Source organism: Brassica napus, chromosome A7 (genome assembly GCF_020379485.1).
Source record: "Brassica napus cultivar Da-Ae chromosome A7, Da-Ae, whole genome shotgun sequence".
Taxonomy (NCBI): Eukaryota; Viridiplantae; Streptophyta; class Magnoliopsida; order Brassicales; family Brassicaceae; genus Brassica; species Brassica napus.
Genome location: NC_063440.1, coordinates 20026966 through 20048863, shown reverse-complemented (window position 1 = coordinate 20048863; position 21898 = coordinate 20026966). Strand labels below are relative to the sequence as shown.

Here is a 21898-nt window from a genome sequence, read left to right as displayed (position 1 = left end):
TCTTAAACAAATAATAATCTCAAGTTGTAAATAGGTCTCTAAACTAAATTGAAAAATAAAACTCATTAACAGCAAATAATTTATCATTCAAATTTGAAATAAAGTGCAAAAATATTCTTTTGGAAAAAAAAAAAGTAAAGTGGGGGAGGTGAGTGTAAATGGTAAGGTGTGGTTAGGTGTACCATTAGCTGGCATAAGTTGTCTGTAAAAGGCTCATCTCAAAATCAACGGCCCAAAACCAGAGAAATAAAAATAAAAGAATATATTTTTCCATTCTTCTGCCATTACTCTCTCTCTCTCTCGTCGAACATCTCTTCATTGCTATTTTGAATTTAGCGGATTGCTCAAGCTTTCGAGTTCGAATCTTAAAGGGTTTTCTAGAGTTAGCAAAAAGATCGTTTCTTGATTCTCGTGAATGGATTTGAGCAAGTAGAAGAGGAAAAAAAAAGAGACTCTTTTTTTTTCTGAAATTTGCGGCGGAGATGAGCGCTTCGAGGTTCATAAAGTGTGTCACCGTCGGCGATGGTGCCGTCGGAAAGACATGTATGCTGATCTCTTACACGAGCAACACCTTCCCTACGGTACACTTTCATTGCTCAAAGTCTCCTCCTTTATCTTATTTTTTGCTCTCAATAGCGTTCTTGAAGCTTCTTTGAAAATGGGTTTAGGGTGAACTCTTATGACTTGGTATGTAACTCTGTTCTTGTGTCCTGATGATAAGAAAGATACAATAGTTCAAAAGTCTGTTACTTTATAATTTGAATTTTTTTTTGCAGATCTTCGAGATGACAAGCAGTTCTTCATAGACCATCCTGGTGCAGTGCCCATCAGTACTAACCAGGTTAGGTTACCTCCACAATTCAATATTCTTTCAAACGGAAGTCTTTTGCTTGATGGGATGTGTGTGTTTCGTTGTTTGTCTGCAGGGAGAGGAACTAAAGAAACTGATAGGGTCTCCGGCTTACATTGAATGCAGTTCAAAGACGCAGCAGGTACACACAAGACCCGCATGATTCTATCTTACATGTCTTTTGGTTGAGGTTTGTGTATAAGAGAAAGTGTTGGGGTTTTGCAGAACGTGAAGGCAGTCTTTGACGCAGCCATAAAAGTAGTGCTTCAGCCACCAAAGCAAAAGAAGAAGAAAAAGAAGAATGGTTGTGTTTTCTTGTGATCATCTTTACAAAAAAAAAAAACAAGAAGAAGATTTAGGTAACATTGTAAGGGTGAATCTAAAGGGTGAAGCGTAGCCAAGGATGAGTTCTTCTGGGTGTGGTGTTGTACTTTTGCTTTGTAATGTAGACTAATCTCTTAATACAATTTCTTTCTTTTTTTTGCTGCTTGAATCCTGTGAACAGTCGAATTTAATTAATTTATCATCGTTGATCTTCTCTCGGCTTATTGTCATGAGCTTTGGTATTGGTATGTAATATAGATTCAGGCAAAATAAAGATAAGTAAACAAGAACGTATGGGGCTGGCTTTTATACAGGATGGGGGAAATGTTCGGTTTTTTTTTTTTGAGATATTCGTGATCTAATCTGTTTCGTCCAAATAATCAGTTATCTGATCCAGTCCGTAGTTATTTGAATATTCGATGTTTAGATATCTAGAAAAAAATTATATTTTTAACTGGATAATCTTTTTTTTTTTTTTGATCAAATATAAATCTTATTTGATTTTGATCCATATAAATAAACTAATAAAAATGAAATAAATAAAAATTTAAATAATATAAATAATAATATTTATTACAAAAAAAATCTATATACTTTTAAAAATTTAATAACTAGAATAATAACTTTAATAAATAACAAATATTGTAAAATTTACATAGTACATAATAATTCTATAATATATATATATATATGCATAAAACAGATCAGATAAAATATTAGTTCCTAAAAATATTAGTATTTGTGATTTGTTTCATCTCTTACTAATATTGTATTTTACTATTTGCTTTGATTTGTAGAGTTACATATATCCATTTTTTGTTTGAGTTGAAAGAGATAACAAATCAAATCAAAATTTACATATATATTGTCCATCCTTAATTTTACACACAATAGAAACAATTAAATTGAATTGACATAGAATCAAATTATCCTTAGGCTGTAACTATACACTTTATATATATATAGCAATTAAATGGATTACTGATAATCTAGACAGTAACTTATTAATTTAGTTTTATATGGTATTTTTATATTTATATTAGATATTTTAGTTTTAGATTTAGTTATATAATTATTTTGATAAATTATAAAGATTAGATAGATTTGCAATAAGATTATTATTTAAACGCATTTAAATCGAGTATTGTTAATTTAATCGGTTTGAACCATTTTTTTAAATACCAGACCGGATACCGACTTAGTATATTCACGGGTTGATTGGTCGGACCGGTTCTACCGGTTGAACCAGAGTTTTTATTTATTATATATATATATATATATGAATATATATATATATATATATATTGTCTAGTGACTAATATCTAGTAGAAATAGTATCATAAAATAGAAAACTAATAACTGAATCTATAATACATAATGAACTAAATGAAAACATGACAAATTTTTCAAAAAAATCTGTTGGAGAATGATAAAATATCTCAAACTTATTTAGTGATGTTATCTTGAGACAATGACACTTTGTTTTCTTTACCTTCTAAAACAAAAAAAAAATGAAAAATGTATGAGTTAAATAATGGACATCGTGGCCAAAGAAACATATAGTTTAAAAGAAGGTGTATCTACCGTTCAACTTTAAGATTTCATAAGTATATTCTCAAGTTTATCACAATGTAGTTCCGCTTCTCCACTTTCTTTCACTACCCAAAAATCAGTTTTATCAATGGAACTATTAAACTTTGAATGGTGACCAAAGAATAAGGAAGAATTTTCAATTTTTTATCATTCGCTAAAAAAATTACAATTCACAAGGAATATTTTTTTCTTTTCATTTTTTTCATTCTTTTTTTTAGAGAAATAAAAAAACAAAAATAATTTCTTGTAAATTTGAGAAAGAACAACTATTCTTTTTGATTCATGTATATGTTCATTTTCTATTCATTCCTCTAGTTCCAAAAAAAGTCACTAGTCGAAACCTAAGTTATAAAATCCTAATTGAAACAAGCAACAAAAACTGAAATTTCATCAAATATGTGTATTTTGTAAAACTAGGTTTTAGTTTTAATGTCAACTGGATCATCGATTTTTTCGGTTTTGAGTCAAATTTTCCGATTTTGAGCGATCCAGAGTCTTGAACCAAACCGGACTCGTTTTGCCAACTAGTCACGGTCGGACCGACCGATCTGGTCTGGATTTTAAAACCTTGTTTTGAACTGATTTGAATGACATAAATCAAACTTTGGTTTGAACTGATTTGAATGACATAAATTGGATTTTCTTAAAAGAATTTTTTTTTAACTCGTATAAAAGAAAAATTTAACTATGATCAATTTGCGAAGGCGGCGCTGTCTATATACCTATTTATAGAACATTGGTTTTAACTTTTAAGAAACAAGGATTCTATACACACACAAAGGAGGAATTAGTATTTGACTACTAGTCATGGACAGATAAGAAAAAAGCACATGATATAAGCCTAGGTTGTATCGATATAGAATTTAATTTAGTTTAGCTAACCCAACAGAACCGTCGTCGTTTCGTAACGTGAGAGAGAGAGAGAGAGAAGAGAAGCTCATTTAACTCGCAATCCAAATCCAACTTTCATCTTTTGATCACTCCCGTAGATCTGAGACAGTACCGACCGCTACAAACGTTGTCCGAATGGCGTTCTCTATTGATCACTCCCTCTCAGATCTAACCAAGCTCAGTCTCTTACCGAAGCCTCACGGACACGCCTCGGACATGTTCCCCTTCCGTCTCTCCGTCTTCCCACGTGTCCACCTCTCTCACCGCACATCCACCTCTCGCCTCCTCTCCTCCCTCGGATCCAAAGTCGATCCAAACGGCAGCGTTTTAATCGAAACCACCACGCCCCCCTCCCCCTCCCCCGACGTAACCGGCGGAGTTCAAGACGTCTACGGCGAGGACGCCGCCACGGAGGACATGCCCATCACCCCCTGGTCGCTCTCCGTCGCGAGCGGGTACACTCTGCTGCGCGATCCGCATCACAACAAAGGCCTCGCCTTTAGCCAGAGGGAGCGCGACGCTCACTACCTCCGCGGGCTGCTTCCTCCCACTGTTATCTCGCAGGATCTTCAGGTGAAGAAGATGATGCACACGCTAAGGCACTATCAGGTTCCTTTGCAGAGATACATGGCTATGATGGATCTCCAGGTAACTTGTTGTGGACTATCTAAACAACAACAAAGTGGCTAATGCATTTATTTATTTATTTTTGTATCTCTCAGGAAACCAATGAGAGGCTGTTTTATAAGCTTTTGATTGAGCATGTTGAAGAGTTGTTGCCTGTTGTTTATACTCCTACGGTTGGTGAAGCTTGCCAGAAGTATGGTAGTATATTCTTGCGTCCGCAGGGGCTTTTCATCAGCTTGAAAGAAAAGTGAGTCTATCTTTTTATATTATTTATTAAGGAGCAGTTTTAGTATGTTTTTCTTGGACTCATTATTTGAACCTTTAATAGAGGTAAGATTCTCGAGGTGCTGAGAAACTGGCCCGAGAAGAATATTCAGGTCATTGTTGTCACCGATGGGGAGCGCATTTTAGGTTTAGGGGATCTTGGATGTCAGGCAAGTTATTTGATTTTTTTTTGTTGTGTCTGGATTTTATCAGTGTTTTTAAACATCGGTCTAGTAGGCAGCAAAAATTGGTCATAGCCGAAACACTTTTTTCTAAACTTATTTTATGGAAATATCGATTTAGGACACTAATCCTCTATTCACTGCCTAGCTATTTTTTGAACATTGAGATTTATCCTCTTACTAACTTGCTCATTATCATTAATGTCTTCAGGGAATGGGAATACCAGTTGGGAAACTTTCTCTGTATACAGCTCTTGGAGGTGTTCGTCCATCTGCGGTAAGAATCAGCTTTATTCTCACTCAACCACATTCTCTCATGTCCTGCTCACTATATATATTTTTTGGTCGCTTGCTAGTGTCTGCCTGTAACAATTGATGTTGGGACAAACAATGAGAAGCTGTTGAATGATGAGTTCTACATTGGACTCCGCCAAAGGAGAGCTACTGGAGAGGTAATGTGCTCCTCTGCACCTTTTAGTAAAACTGTCTTGTGATGAAGCTTAAAACCTTAATCCTCTTCTTTTTTTTAACAGGAGTACTCTGAACTTATGCATGAGTTCATGACAGCAGTAAAGCAGAACTATGGCGAGAAAGTTGTTATTCAGTTTGAAGACTTTGCCAACCATAATGCTTTTGACCTGTTAGCTAAGTATGGTACAACACATCTTGTTTTCAACGACGATATTCAGGTATATTCTGATTTAAGGTGTGTATACACACATGTATCAAGTTCTGAAACTGTAATTTCATATACAGGGCACAGCATCAGTTGTGCTTGCGGGACTTATTGGCGCTCTTAGATTTGTTGGTGGATCCTTGGCAAACCACAGATTCCTCTTCCTCGGTGCTGGAGAGGTAAGGCTTGGACTTCTTCTTTCAGTGAAATCCATTCTGTCAATTGTTTTTCTTGACCATTTTCTTTGTGATGTAGGCTGGCACAGGAATAGCTGAACTAATTGCTCTTGAGATATCAAAGAAGGTAAGCTATAAAGCCTGTGTGCATTTTGCTTTACTAAGCTACTCTGTTTTCTTATATGTTTGGTGACTGTAGTGTCAAATTCCATTGGAAGAGGCTCGGAAGAATATTTGGCTTGTGGATTCGAAGGGTTTGATTGTCAGTTCCCGTAAAGAATCTATTCAACATTTCAAAAAGCCTTGGGCTCATGACCATAAACCGATAAAGGAACTTGTTGATGCAGTCAAGGTGTGATGGTTTGTTGTTATGTTCCCTTTAAAAATTTTATTGGTTTTTAGTGTTTTAAACTGAAGTCTTTTTTTATCATTCAGGCAATCAAGCCAACCGTTTTAATAGGAACATCAGGAGTAGGTCAAACTTTCACTCAAGAAGTGGTGGAAACCATGGCAGAGCTAAATGAGGTATTGTTTGCGTATATGCATTTTGTGTGGGAGCACATGGTCCTGACAATAGAGTCAAACTTGGTGTGTGCAGAAACCAATCATCCTTTCTCTTTCAAACCCAACTTCTCAGTCAGAATGTACAGCAGAACAGGCTTATACGTGGAGTAAGGTAAACGATTTAAGATTGTTACTGAAGAGGATGATTGTTGTTGGCTTACAAAGTCAAACCTTTTGATCTACAGGGACGTGCTATCTTTGCAAGTGGAAGCCCATTTGCACCTGTAGAGTATGAGGGGAAGACGTTTGTTCCTGGACAGGTTAGGACCTGAACTATTATAACAACTGATTTTAAGAGAGTTAGATTCTGACTGTTTTGTGTTTGGACAGGCAAACAATGCTTACATATTCCCTGGGTTTGGACTGGGGCTAATAATGTCAGGGACCATTCGTGTTCATGATGACATGCTTCTGGCAGCTTCAGAAGCTTTGGCTGAGCAGCTGAAGGAAGAGCACTACGAGAAGGGGATGATATTCCCTCCTTTTAGGAATATCAGAAAAATCTCAGCTCGTATTGCAGCTAAAGTGGCTGCAAAGGCCTATGAACTTGGTAAGTACATGTCTTGTGTTGCCTAATATAGTTGAGTTACAAATTTTACAAGATTATATTTGATACATGTATAGGATTGGCGACGAGGTTGCCTCAGCCTAAGGAGCTGGAGAAGTGTGCTGAGAGCAGCATGTACAGCCCTTCCTATCATAGCTACCGCTAAGGGGATAAAAGCTTACACACTCATTCTCATTACTCCTCCCATTCTTTCTTTATCTTCATATATGTGTTTGTTATCATCACCATTCGAAATAATCTACTAAAACTGCTTCTCTAGAGTTTAGACTCTCTTGTGTTTGTAGTCATGTTATGTTGTTTAGCATCTTGATATAAACATATGTGCAACTGATTTCATATGATTTTCCTTTTAGGAAATTTTCATGATAATCCATTTTTTTGTGAAATTTCTATGGTAAATTCTCTGAATAGTTTTTTTTTTAAAAAAATTATCACAAAAATAGTTTTTAATAAAGAAAATTATCAAATAGTTTTTTTCTGCTTTTTTAATTTTTTTTTTAATTTTTAAAAATTTGAACTCTATCATCAAAATTCAATCTATTAACTATAAATTCTAAGTTTAGATTAGTTAATCCTAAGGTATAATTTTAATTCTATCTTTTAATAATTTTATTTTGATCATTTTTCTTATTAATAGCTATTTTTGGGACAATAACTTAAAAATAGTTATCTTATAAAATTTCTCAGTTTCTATTGATTGTTGTTTTTTTTGTTATAATTGTTTAACAATTAGTATTATAATAATTATAAGAAAGTGTAATTCTGCAACACTCATGATGAGACAAAAGCAACATATATTCTTTAATTGGTTCATCCAGAGACGAGAGGTATGGTCTTGTTTATATTCGAAGCTATGATGTGGATTTTATTCACAGGGTATGTGTGGCGGATGCAGGTCATATTGTTATATCACAGCATCATCAACCCATCTTTTTGTCTTTGTGGATTCTTGTGACTGGTCCTCTGATACCTCGGGTTGCGTTAGACATTTGTTGAGATGTGTTTGCTATTCTCAGTGCACTTCTTAAGCAGAGAAAAACAATGCACAAAGAAATTGCCAATAATTTATATCGCATTGCAAATGGCTATGTAATATCTGGCCAACATCCATTCGCATGAAAAGAGAGGATAAGAGTGATAAGAGTATGGGTGGAAAGCCCATTAGTCTAATACTTACGGGTTTCAAGACAATTTCACCAGGTTAAGATCGATCTTTGGAAAATGTAATTTTTTTTTTTTGCAGATTATAGAGACTTAAAGCTTTTTGTAAGTTTTAGAATGTTACAAATAAAACTGTTCAATGTGGTTGTATGGTGCAGAGAGAGATAGTTTATTCATCGAGTACGTTGCATATGCAGAACTGTCTGACGATCTCCAGAGAGAATTACAGAATTACGTCGTGCAGCATATGTTTAGAGATAAAGCTCATCAATATTACATATGTTCCTGGTCATTATTGACCACTATTTGTAATAGAAACTATATATTATAATTAACGATTAAAACTTTGTTCAAAAAAAAAATTAACAATTAAACCAATATTAAAATTAACGATTAACGATTAAACCAATATTAAAATTAATGATTAAACCAATATTAGTGATTCAACCAAAAAAAATTAATGATTAAACCAATATTAGCAATTCATTACAATGCAATTTGTTTCTTTATGGGCCGAGCCCACGACATTAGATTGTTTTGGGCATACACGAGTTTGATGCCCACAAACCTTAGCGCGTCTTGCATTTCAATATCTATCTACTTAGGGATAGTTTGTTTCATCATCTTTCATCTCCGTCCAGACGATTCTTTTACATTCATCCAAATGATCCATCTATTGGGACTATTCGTCGGATAAATCATCTAAATAAATTTATGTTCATTTTTTTATTTCATTTCCATCTAAATGAATTTAGTAAAAATTACTAATATACTTTTATTTTGATTTAATCATATTATTTTGTTTCACTATATTAAATTTTATTAATTATCTAAAATATAATTATTCTAAAATATGGTTTTAGAGGGAAATATAATTTTGATATTTTAGCAAAAAATACCCATTAAATATTTAATTCGAGAAATTTGATTTTGCGAGTTTAACGAGAAAACACAATTTTGGGGCTTTGTTGGAAAAATGTGGTTTGTGGTAACATGTTTTTGCGCTTTTGGCGGGAAAGTACGATTTTGTGATTTTGGCGAAAAATGTATTTTGCGGTTTTGATGGTAAATATTTTTTTGCGGTTTTGGCGGAATAATAGTTTTTGGGGTTTTCACAGGAAAATATGTTTTTGCAGTTAAATTTGGTTTAGTGGAAAAGTGTGTCTTTGTGGTTTTTGTAGGAAAATGCGTTTTTGCGTGTTGGCGGAAAATGTTTTTTTTTTTTTGCGGTTTTGGCAGAAAATGCGTTTTTGCAGAAAAATGTGTTTTGTGGTTTTGGTGGTAAAATGCGTTTTTGCGATTTTGTCAGTTTTTATGAGTGAAAAATGATATTAGATTTAGGTTGGTAATTTTTGAATTATATCATGTGTATAATATACATTATAAATTTTTGATTGAATCATCTCGATCGAAATTAAATGGTTCAATTTGATTCAGGTGGCTGATTTTAAAAATTAAACCTAAATGAATTAAGTTCATCCAAATGAGTCATTCAGATGACTTGTAATTTAAAGTCTAAACAAACAACAATCTCAACTCCATTGAGATGATACATCTAGATGGTGTAACGAACATGACCCTAGTGGCACAGCTGATTAGGTGGCTTAACCACCTGTTTAAGATGTTCACATTCATTGTGATACTCCCTCCGTTTTTTTATATAAGTCGTTTTACAGCTATGCACGTAAACTAAGAAAATCATTAATTTCTTATATTTTCTAAACAAAAACATCATTAATTATTTATCTAACCACAATTTAACCAATAGAAAAATAGAAGATATATTATCATTGGTCATACAACATTAATTATTAATAAATTTTACATAGAAAACCAAAAACGACATAATTTGGAACAAAAAAATTTCTCTAAAACGACTTATATTAAAAAACGGAGGGAGTATTTTTTAATACGGACACAGAAAAATGAGTCAACTGTTTATGCATGAAATTGTGAATTAAAGTCACCGTATTGGTCCGCTGGGAAGTAAAGTCAATGTACACGACATAAATTATTAGGTTACCAAGATGCGTACGCATAGCTGAACTCTTAACTAAATAACAGTGCCAAAATTCGGTATGTCTGATAGATGTAGATAGAGACATAAATAAATGCAGAACTGTTAATTGTTGTCTCGCCGTACGTGGATATCATATCAAATGATTCAATTATTACTTACTTTTCTATCCACATTTTAATGTTTTCATATTTTACGTACTAATCAAGACATATTAATATGAAACGTTTTGAATCAAGTATTTTAGAGTATTTCTGCTTTAGGTTTAGAGAAACATGCATCTACCAATAAATTAACATCGGTAGAAAACAAGAAAAAACAAATTGTAAAGTTTTGACGTATACCTTATAAAAATAATAAACGAACTTTACTTTTGTATCGATATGATATCGCTTTTGGGATTTTTGCAAAATTGACCTACAACTTAAAGTCAAACACAAAACTAACCTCCCTTTTTTTTGAAAATTGGTTTTGCCCTATTCACCCCACAAGTTCAAATAATTTACGAAAATGCCATCAATTTTTTTTTTTCTTTTTTTTTCGAAAATGACATTTTTACTCTCTCACCCTCATCATCTTCAAGTAATTACAAGATTGTCATTGTCATCAATACCACAACCACCATGAACAACCAATTTGAAGCTCTTAATGCTCCCAAAATCGATTTACCCTTCTTCTTTTTCCATTCTTGTGAACTAAACACAACATATCTCTCACTTTCTCTCAACAATGAGCTAAAAAAACCCAAGATTTTGATTCTAAAATTTTTATGGTTCATAGAGTCATAGAAGCTAACGATTATGGGTGGGTGACTTTCGTTTGTGATTCTGTGGGCTTGGAGAAGCCTTATGTATGCTAAGGAACTTATCTCACCAATTTAAGGTATGACATCGAGTTTTTTTCCAGATCTGTTCGTCAGACGACTTACTTGGGAAGTCGTCTGGCTGTAGACGACTTACCTTTCAGTCGTCTGGCTGTAGACGACTTACCTGGAAGTCGTCTGGTCAACGCAGAGGTTATTTTTGCAATTGACTTTGAAATCTGTAACCTGAGACGACTGAAAGTTAAGTCGTCTACTATTGTTTGGTTTCAAAAAAAATTCCAAAGAACCTAGACGACTTACATTTCAGTCGTCATAGGTTAGTTTTGCATTTGACTGGATAATTTCAGAAGTTTGACTTCCCCAGACGACTTACATTTCAGTCGTCTGGCAAAAATTAAAATAATAATATTTTTTAAAAGTAGACGACTTAAAGTTAAGTCGTCATAGGTTAGTTTTGCAATTGAAAAAAAAAACTTCAAGATTTAATTATACACAGACGACTTATAATTCAGTCGTCCACCAGACGACTTAATTGTAAGTCGTCCAGGACTTTTTTCCGAGATTCTGGTCAAACCTCGTAAATCCTGGACGACTTACATTTCAGTCGTCTCGTGGACGACTGAATTATAAGTCGTCTGTATATAATTAAATCTTGAAGTTTTTTTTTTCAATTGCAAAACTAACCTATGACGACTTAACTTTAAGTCGTCTACTTTTAAAAAAATATTATTATTTTAATTTTCACTAGACGACTGAAATGTAAGTCGTCCAAAAAGTCAAACTTCTGAAATAATCCAGTCAAATGCAAAACTAACCTCTGACGACTGAAATGTAAGTCGTCTAGCTTTTTTGGAGTTTTTTTTAACCAAACAATAGTAGACGACTTAACTTTCAGTCGTCCGAAATAACAGATTTCAAAGTCAATTGCAAAAATAACCTCTGCGTTGACCAGACGACATATAGTTTAGTCGTCTAGACAACTTAGATTGAAGTCGTCCGCGTCTTCTCCACTAGTTTTTAAGTCTTCTACATTAGTTTTTGAATAACTTGTATTTTTAAGAGTGATAAGTAACTTCAAGATATGTAAAACTCATATTTACAAAATATGTTCTCTTCCTTAGTTTTACTAAATTTGACTAAGTTTTTCAATGCAAACTTATAAAAAATATGATATGCTTTGACTAGTTACTATTGTTTGTTTCCATCTCTTACCAACATTCTTGTTTATTATGATGAGAAAAAGGCCATTGGAGTTTATTATTGCATATGAGAGATCCAAAGATAAGAAAAAGGCTACTGAAGTCTATTATTTCATTGATTTGTAAATGTGTAAACACATTGTTAGCACATTTAATACATCTTGGAAAACATTATTACTGATTTTACAAAAAATTCACAACTAAAAGAGTATACATGCAATTCACAAAACAGACCACAAACAAAACTATTATAGATCATTCATCTACAAAGACAAGCTTGGATTCCACTTGAGTAGACAAGACCAGACAACTTTTAAGAAGTCCAGACGACTTCTAAGAAGTCCAGACGACTTCCAGGAAGTTCAGACGACTTTGCCAGAAGACTTTTAGGAAGTTCAGACGACTTCCAGACGACTTTACAGGAAGTCCAGACGACTTTTAGAAAGTCCAGACGACTTCCAGACGACTTCCAGACGACTAACAAGTAAGTCGTCCCAGAAGTCTTCCAGATCTGAAAAACCTGCATTTTAAATCCAGATCTGAAAAACCTGCATATTCAAAAACGTTCAAATGGCTTAAAAACAGAAAAAATGAATGGAAGATTAGATAAATCTACCTTTACAGAACACACAAAAATACATATCAAAAAATAATTGATCTACCTATAAATTAGTTGAAGATGAGTACCATCTAATTAAAAACCTGCAAAAAAAAAATAGATTAGTAACAAAGACATGAGACAAAATTGAAAAATTCATATAAAGTTTGGTGTTTTCAAGTCAAAGAGATTAGAGTGGGTTTGGAGAGTTTTAGTTTGGGAAAAAAGTAAGAACTTTATACAACAAGAAGTTACCAAATGAAGAAAAATCAGACATAAGAACTTACCAAAACGCTCAGAAAAATCCAGACAACTTCCTAGAAGTCCAGACGACTTCCTAGAAGTCCAGACGACTTCCTGGAAGTCCAGACGACTTCCTGGAAGTCCAGACGACTTCGTGGAAGTCCAGACGACTTTGTCAGAAGACTTCCAAGAAGTCCAGACGACTTCCAGACGACTTCCAGACGACTAACAGGTAAGTCGTCCCAGAAGTCTTCCAGATCTGAAAAACCTGCACATCAAATCCAGATCTGAAAAACCTGCATATCAAAAAACGTTCAAATGACTTAAAAATAGAGAAAATGAGTGGAAGATTAGATAAATCTACATTTATAGAACACACAAAAACACATATCTAAAATTAATAGATCTACCTCTAAATTAGTGGAAGATGAGTACCACTTGATTAAAAACCTGCAAAAGAGATAGATTAGTAAGAAATACATGAGACAAAACTGAAAAATTTATATAAAGTTTGGTGTTTTCAAGTCAAAGAGATTAGAGAGAGGTTGGAGAGTTTTAGAATGATGAACATTACATTTTTGTTGCAGCCATTTGAGAGGAGGAGAGAGAATGTGTAAATTTTTCTTTATATAGGGAGACAAAAAATCCAATTAGATTAAATATTTTTGACTCAGACGACTTCCTGGACGACTTACATTTCAGTCGTCTGGTGAAGAAATTAAAACAGACGACTTACATGTAAGTCGTCCAGAAGAGTTTAATATTTTTAGCGGGAAATTAAATATTTTTAGCGGGAAACTAAAATAGAAGACTTTCCAGACGACTTACAAGTAAGTCGTCTGGACGACTGAAATATACGTCGTCCGGGTAAATTATTCAACAGACGACTGAAACTTTCCAGACGACTTACTTGTAAGTCGTCTGGACGACTGAAATATACGTCGTCCGGGTAAATTATTCAACAGACGACTGAAATATAAGTCGTCCACACCCTAAACATAACCCCTAAACTTAATTATCTAATTAAACACTTCATAAAACCAAATCAAACTTGAAAAGTGTTTACTATACACAGAAATAAACACATATAAGTGAAAACTAATTTTTGAAAAAAACATTTTAGTTTTCCAAAATCTAACCCTAACAATACATACAATACTACAACATATGTTTGCCAAACTCCTAAACCAAAGTATTTCATGATTCACTACTTCCACTCATCTATCTTCAAAACAAATCAATTTTATCATATCTTAATTTATATCAGTTAAAACTGTTTATAATTACTTGATTTTTATTTTTTAAGCATCAAAATATTTTTTTACAAGATTTATAAATTATTTTTAAAGTAAACTGGTACCAGACGACTTACACTTCAGTCGTCCAGACGACTTCCAACATCTCAGACGACTCAGACGATTTACTGGGGCTATATTCGTAAAAATGGCTTCTGTTTTTTTGTTTGGTCACAAGGGGCTGAGCTGTAATTTCACTAGGCTTTTAGGTTAGTTTTGCATTTGATTCAAGTTTGAGTATAGGTTTGGGATTAAAATCAAGTTGTGGGTTAGTTTTGGCAAAAACCCCATCGCTTTTTCATCAAATACATATGGATGAAAAACAATGTCTCATGAATATAATAATTAAGGGAAATTTGCCAAAAAAGAATGAAACACACACACTTATGTCCTTATATAGTATAAAACCAACTTTAGTTTGTTCCTATAGTATAAATTTTCTCATAGTCCCAATATTAACCTTTGATTAATCAAATAAATATAATTTAAAAGTAGTTTAAATATTATAAACATATTAGGAATAAAAAAAATGTTTTTTATACAAAAAATAAAATTTTTAAATTAAACCAACAAACCCTCAAAATTAAAGATATTCATCATAGAAGAAGAGTTTGTAAAAATCACAAGAAAACTATGGAGAAATCGTGCTCTGATAAAGAACAAGTTTTTTATTTTTATTTTTACAAGAAGACAACAGATACACGTTTTTAGGAAAGTAAAAAATTTCCAATTTTTTTAAGAATATTTTGTAACTGAATTTTTGAAAATCTGGTTGTTCTTATCTGTAGAACATATAACTAATCGGTAAACATATTCTACTATATGTAGACTTTTGAGTTGTGTCTGGATTTCGTATTCGTAGAACTTTAGAATTTTCATAAAACTAGAAGTTGCATTCGAAATAAATGTAGCTACCTTTAAAATGCCTAGATTTCACATTCATCATATTTAGAATTCTATTTAAAAGTAAATTATTGATTCTAGTGAAAGTAGAATAATTTGTTTAAACTGGGATTCAATTTCTACCATGCCATTATTCGTAGAAGATGTTATCTTCTTTCCGTATAACATAAATAAAAAATTAAATTAACAAGTTTTAGAACTCCAAAAAATACCAGTAGTGTGTCTGGATATTTCATCAATTGTTTCTATTTTTTATAATTTTGATTCATAAAATTCTTTATTTCATTAAGTTTGAAAAATCGAAAAGATAATTAAGGCAAAAATGAGAAAAAAAGTTTTATACTAAAAGAATAAATAAGCTGTTTTCATTCTATTTTGGCAATTTTTCATAAATTAATTATACATCTAATTAACTAACACCTAATTTGTTTTAAATCATTGCTTTTGACTATAGGAATGTCACTCACCGAGGCTAGATCAATTGGCTCCCTTAAAAAATGGGATCACACGTTCTTCAGAGTTTAGACGACCAAACTGTTGTTGAAAACAAAAATAAAGGTGCATAGCCAGTAAAGATTGCTATCACGGGCAGTTTGAATAAATATTTTAGGCTTCATATATATAGCTCTCAAGCCTTGAACAAAGACAAAAGCCTTTTCTACTCTATACTACTATTTTGATAAGCGAGAGATACCTTATTTGAAAAACCTGTTACGTGTTTATTGGCTCAGAGTTTATCATATTTATTTCGTGATGTAAATATATAATTTGTTCATTTCTATTTATTGCTTCAACGGTGAACGGATTGTAGCCTTGTGGGTCTTCTCATTTAATACCAATGTTATCACCTATTTCAAGAAGACATTGATATTATATCAAAGATAACAACCATGTGAAGACGTTGACAATTGTTTAGAAATAGATATTTAGGCATCCATTTAGATGGCCACATGATCCGAATGTTTCAGACTTTCAGTTTCTACTTTCAACTAAGTTGAAAAAAAAATAGTCTTCTGAGTATCAGACTATGAGCCCTGAGGTTATATTTAAGAAATGCAATTTACATATGTGAGAAAATGATAAACTATTCAACGTTAGTTAGAGTGTATAAGGTTACGTATGTCTTTATTTGTCATATAAGTTTGTACATCTATAAGACTTAACTGAGTCTTTGATAAACAAATCTAGTAGTAACTATTTGTCCTCAAACTAGAAGTGTCAGTATTTTTGAATGGTGAAATGATGAAAAAGGTGACAGTCTCTAGTTTTCTCAATTTCAGTTCCATGTGAAATAGAAATAAACAGTTAGTACGCGATGTTAGATATGCTGCTTTTATTGCGTATACGTATCAACTTTCTGTTTTGGGAAATTTCAAAATTTCACTGACTATTCTAATTTGGGAAAGGTGTAGAAAGTACAATATTGATCCGAATATGGATTTTACGAACCATGGTGATTATTGATTAACGCAGTATACAAACAAACAAAACTAAAACGGAAGAGGACTATTTACATGCAAAATAACACAACAGTTGTGAACAAAACATTAAAGCATAGACAAATATTCATGATTTTTGTTTATACTTTATCTTGGGCAAATACATGATTATTGTTTACAGTTTACATAATCATAAAATATCTCAAGAGACAAAAACAATTTTTTAAAGGCCAACTTGTTTTTCAATCTAAAACAGAAACACAATTTCAAAAGAAATTCTATATATATAATATTTTTTTGCTACAAATCTATTCATTATATATAAAATGGGTTGAACAAAAAAAAATATATATATATAAAATGTATTAATTATATTTTTATATGTCTATAGGTAGGTATTGCTCTAGAAAATTTTCTAGTCTCTTGTGTAATTTGTCTTTGCCTTTTAATGATAATGATCCTAATTATTGATTTAGTCTGTTTGTCTTGCGGGCAGGGCATGCGGTCATCAGGACTGCCCTGATAGTTGGAGCAGGCATTGTCCCCTCTTTCTGCGATCCAGGGATACCCTCTTTACTAATCTCTCATGCAGTCGATGTGACCGCCAATTAATACTTTATGCATCTATCAATGAAATTTGGTGAAAGTGTAACATTCGTGTTCACCGTAAAATGCATCGTCCCTTTGATGTTCTCATGACTAAAATCAACTCATTGTCCGTGCTAAATTGGCATGATTCCTTCACATCGCTACTCAACTCACGACTCACTTTTCTCGGTTTGGACTTTAGGTGTGCTTCAGTCTAAATAAATCTGCTTCAAAGCTCTTAAGGAATAATTTATACCGTTTAGGAAAAGTTCTTTCTATATAATTATTATTGAGTCAACATATCGAAAGTTTCAAACAAAGGTCAAATGGCATTTTGATTGAAAAAGTGTCGTTGTTAATTAAAAACACTGGCCCACTAACCAAAGCACGTACTGAGGTATTAGAATATCATGACAGAAAAAAATAAGTCATTGCCTTCAATTTATGACTCAACCAAACCAAACTCCTCACACAAGCGGGAGGAGTATTATTTATACTCATAATCCAAAGCTGTCAAAAAACAAGACTCTCTCAGACATATACACCTTACTTACATAGCAAACTATGGACCGACGTCGTTCTATTCATCATCACATCATTTCATATTTGTTTCCCTCTTCTTCGTCCATACTATGTTTTTGTATCTCATTCCTTGTGTTGTTGTTTACTACAACCACTAATGCTTTAGTGAAACTTCCGGAAAACACGACAGTTCCGGCTATAATAGTGTTCGGAGATTCAATTGTTGATGCAGGAAACAACGACGATTTGATAACGGAGGCTAGATGTGATTATCCTCCTTATGGTATTGATTTCGACGGTGGAGTTCCGACGGGAAGATTCTCCAATGGAAAAGTCCCCACTGATATTCTAGGTTTGTTTACCTCTTGTTTTATTTTTTCTTCGTTGACTAATCTTCTAAAGTGTTCCATAACACTAACCACACATTATTTATCTACATATCAAATGCATTAGCTAGCTGGTTAATGACTTGCAACCGTGACCAACTTTATTTCGTACACTCAAATAAATTGATATGTACAATAAGGACTAAAGTTAAAACACCAAGTTGCAATGTATTATCTGATTATATTATATTTCGATTCTTTATTGTGTTTATAGCGGAAGAACTAGGGATTAAGCCAACTATACCAGCATACCGAGATCCTAATCTAAGACAAGAAGATCTCTTAACCGGTGTAACATTTGCGTCGGGTGGTGCTGGTTATGTTCCTTTGACAACACAAATCGCGGTATAGCTAATCACCACTTCTTATGTTTGATGTTTATCTAATGAACTTTTAAATATTAACTATTAGTTTTTTCTAATCGTTAAAGGGAGGAATACCATTATCGCAACAACTGAAATTTTTTGAAGAGTATATAGAGAAATTGAATGGAATGGTGGGACAAGAGAGGACAACGTTCATAATTACGAATAGCTTGTTCGTTATTATATGTGGTAGTAACGATATCGCAAACAACTTCTTTAGTCTCCCTACGACTCAGCTCCAATACAACGTGGCTTCTTTCACTGCTCTTATGGCCGACAATGCTCGCTCTTTTGCTAGGGTAAAAAGCCAACGGTATTTAGAGCATCATTAGCTAGAGTTTTTTAAAGAAAATCTTTTCACCATACATTAATATTATAATGGGTGAATTTAACCCAAAAAATCATATAAATTTTTTCAAATAAAAGACTTGGCACAAATCTGTTAAGTTTTTGAGAAATTTTCTTACTATAAATATTAATGTATATTGTGAAAGTCTATACTTGAAAAATCCTTGATAGGGATGACTTTTAGAGTTTTACTTACTGCAAGGTTATCAATTATCATAAATTCATGTTGACCTTTCTTCTCTTAATTGATTACTGTACTATTGTAATTATAGATTTTTGCTACTTTAGAAAATTATTTGAAGAATTATATTTAATCTCTTATTTGGTTTATCGTGTGATGTTGGTAGACACTGTACCAATATGGTGCAAGAAGAATACTTATGTTTGGTGCACCACCAATAGGATGTGTCCCTTCGCAGAGAACTGTAGCTGGAGGACCAACAAGAGATTGTGTTGTTCGGTTTAATGATGCGTGTAAACTTTTCAATGCTAAACTCTCTGCTAATATTGATGGCTTGTCAAGAACCCTACAAGACACGACTTTAATATATATTGACATCTATGATCCTCTTCTTGATCTCATTTTAAACCCTCAACAATATGGTAATTAGTCATTACTTCTCTTTTCAATGAAACAATCAATTCTTTTAACATATTTTCATGAATTTTTTATAGGATTTAAGGTGAGTAATTTAGGATGTTGCGGAACCGGGTTAATAGAAGTGACTGCTCTATGCAACAACTATACAGCCGCTGTATGTCCCGTGAGATCGGATTATGTGTTTTGGGACAGTTTTCATCCCACTGAAACAGCTTACAGAAACATAGTTGCAAAGCTTCTTCAGAGATATCTCAACAGATTCTTCTAGTTAATCGATATATAACACCTACTTTTTAACATGTCGGCCATACTTCATTTTTGAATTATCATTACAAATGAAAAGATATATAAACTATACTTTTTAAAATCATCTTTTCTCTTTTCAATAGCTTGTAAGTGTCTTTTATGATGTTTTGTGGTTATATAAAGAATGTTCCTGTATATATGCTTGAAATTGTTCACAACTTCGGAACATTTTGTTCTTTTCCATTTTATAGAGCAATAGTGGTACCAACAATGAAGATTGACACTTGTCACAGAGTCCTGATCGGAAATTAAACTTGCTGCCAAGATCAGTTACACAAAAGAAAAAGGAGCACAAAGCAATACAAAAAGGAAACAAAAGGTTAGAAATTTTACATAGAAGCAAAACGTTCTGATTAACTAGCAACAAGCACGGGATTTCGACCCCATCTTTCTATAAATGGTTGAGAAAATTTGGCCAAAGGCTAAGTTAAAAAAACAAGCCAGGTGCTATTAAGTGCTTACTACCTTAGTTTAAAAAAAATTAAGTAGGATTGGTTATTGACATATTCTACTGAAACATTAGTCTTCATCTTTAAATTTTAGAGAGCTAATGTATATAGAATTTATAATTCATATTGTTAAAAGCTAATAAAACTATATCAAGATATTTGTGGCTTTCTAAATTTCATAACCAACATGATTATAATAATATCAAATGTATTATTCCATTTTCTAAAAAAAAAAAGAAGTCTATAGTGTAGTTGAGTTTCACTTCAACCTACTATGTTTTGGAGTAAAAATGAAAAAATATATATATAAAATAAAATAATTACTTTATTTTTGTAGTAATCTTAATTTATAAAGTGAAAATAAAATAGTTTTTTTGTCAACAAAAATAAAATAAGATTAGAGTAGATTTTACTCTGCACTCTATTTAAAAATGGAAGGAGATTGGAAATGAACAAAGGTAATTAAAATATGTTCAACGCAGGCCCAAAAGAACTCTAAAGTCCATAGATTTTCTTCGTCTGAAAGCTAAACATGACAATGAAGCGAAAGTGGAAAACCAATTTAGCGGAAGGCCCAAATATTTAGTTCAACACAAACCCAAATATTAACGTATTTTGTTTTTTTTGTAAAAAGGCTTTCAATTTAAATAGCAGAAAAGAAATAAAATGTTACAAACCAAGATGGCTAGTGTATCATGGTCAGCAGATCCAATAGAGTTTTTATAAGTGAACACATATCATTAGAACTTGAACCCATAACCCATAAGGTAAAAGGTGAGTTAAAAGCATTTTGGCCCATTACTGGCCCAAGTGGAGAGCACGATCATCTTCCATAACGGAGATCAAGATCGATCACACAATATTAACGTATCTTGTTCGACAAAATATTACAACAAAATATTATGGTTCAAGATCAAGATCAAGATCGATCACACACATCGTCACATAGCGATTCATGACCGTGCTTACGTCTAAAATTATTAGAAGGTTTACTATATTATTAAGGGATAACAATAATAATAATATAGTTCAGAAAACTTAAACCATTATTGTTTTTTTATCAAATAAATTTCGTATGGGTACCTGAGAAATAGTAGCTGAGTGATAACTTTTTAGGAGTTATTGTATATCCACATTGATCCTGAGTTAAATTCAGTTGAGAACTAATTTATCATTACTTTGGTCAGTTTTAATTTGAATTTTTGTACAAGTGATAACATGGTGAATCGTAATCGATCCACCCCTTGTCATTAGTCAGAAGGTATTTCAAACTCGGATCAGACAGTGTGATATATTTTTGGGTTAGTCGATTTTGTAGTACGATCCGCGACCGACCAGATTATAGATTATAAGCCATATCAAAAGAGGAGTTCATGTGGGTTGACCCACGAGCCACTAAACTATACATCTTAGTGAAATAGGTTGTTGATTTTAAAACATTTCAAAAAAACTCTCTATTTTTAAAGTTTGCAAAAATCAATATTTAAAGTTTAAAAGTGTTTTTCTCCAAAACCAAAACTTCAAACTTAACTTCAAAATTATTTGTATTTTATACTATGGTCCTTATATTTGTCATAATTAATTTAAATTTATAAAACTTTTACAAAATAAATAGCACATATATAAAAATATTACATCAATATTAGTTAATAAATTTTACAGTTATAAATAAAATTATCAATAGAAATACAATCTTAAATATTAAATTACAAGAAAAATACCACATTATTTTATAAAATTATTTCTATAATGCTCGCATATATGATCAACTAGTGCATTTCAAAGTAAGAAGTGACCTTACAATTTTGAGCTAAAAATTGTTGAATCGGGTTTCCTTATTTTCTGCTATATGATCAATTATGTCTTCGTGTACGTTTTAAACCTTTTTATTAGGTTTCTTTTGTAATATTGTTGTTGATAAAATATTGTTTTAAAATATT

General features: G+C 32.5%; 3 protein-coding genes across 3 annotated transcripts; all 3 read left to right on the top strand.

Annotated features, from left to right (window-relative positions):
- Positions 1-245: 245 nt before the first annotated feature.
- On the top strand, positions 246-1387 carry LOC106356966 (rac-like GTP-binding protein ARAC5). Its single transcript, XM_013796674.3, has 4 exons — positions 246-581; positions 777-841; positions 927-992; positions 1076-1387. The coding sequence occupies exons 1-4, from the start codon at positions 542-544 to the stop codon at positions 1169-1171; spliced, it is 267 nt and encodes an 88-aa protein (XP_013652128.1). The 5' UTR covers positions 246-541; the 3' UTR covers positions 1172-1387.
- A 2245-nt stretch (positions 1388-3632) lies between these two features.
- Positions 3633-7101, top strand: LOC106353545 (NADP-dependent malic enzyme 4, chloroplastic). The gene is made up of 14 exons (XM_013793308.3): positions 3633-4306; positions 4381-4532; positions 4614-4719; positions 4943-5008; positions 5088-5183; positions 5265-5420; positions 5488-5586; positions 5663-5710; positions 5783-5935; positions 6019-6108; positions 6182-6259; positions 6333-6407; positions 6478-6697; positions 6772-7101. Exons 1-14 carry the CDS (start codon positions 3794-3796, stop codon positions 6858-6860), a joined length of 1941 nt encoding a protein of 646 aa, XP_013648762.1. The 5' UTR covers positions 3633-3793; the 3' UTR covers positions 6861-7101.
- Positions 7102-17454: 10353 nt separating this feature from the next.
- On the top strand, positions 17455-19724 carry LOC106356967 (GDSL esterase/lipase EXL1). The gene is made up of 5 exons (XM_013796675.3): positions 17455-17855; positions 18104-18234; positions 18320-18553; positions 18950-19205; positions 19278-19724. The coding sequence occupies exons 1-5, from the start codon at positions 17546-17548 to the stop codon at positions 19469-19471; spliced, it is 1125 nt and encodes a 374-aa protein (XP_013652129.1). The 5' UTR covers positions 17455-17545; the 3' UTR covers positions 19472-19724.
- Positions 19725-21898: the final 2174 nt, after the last annotated feature.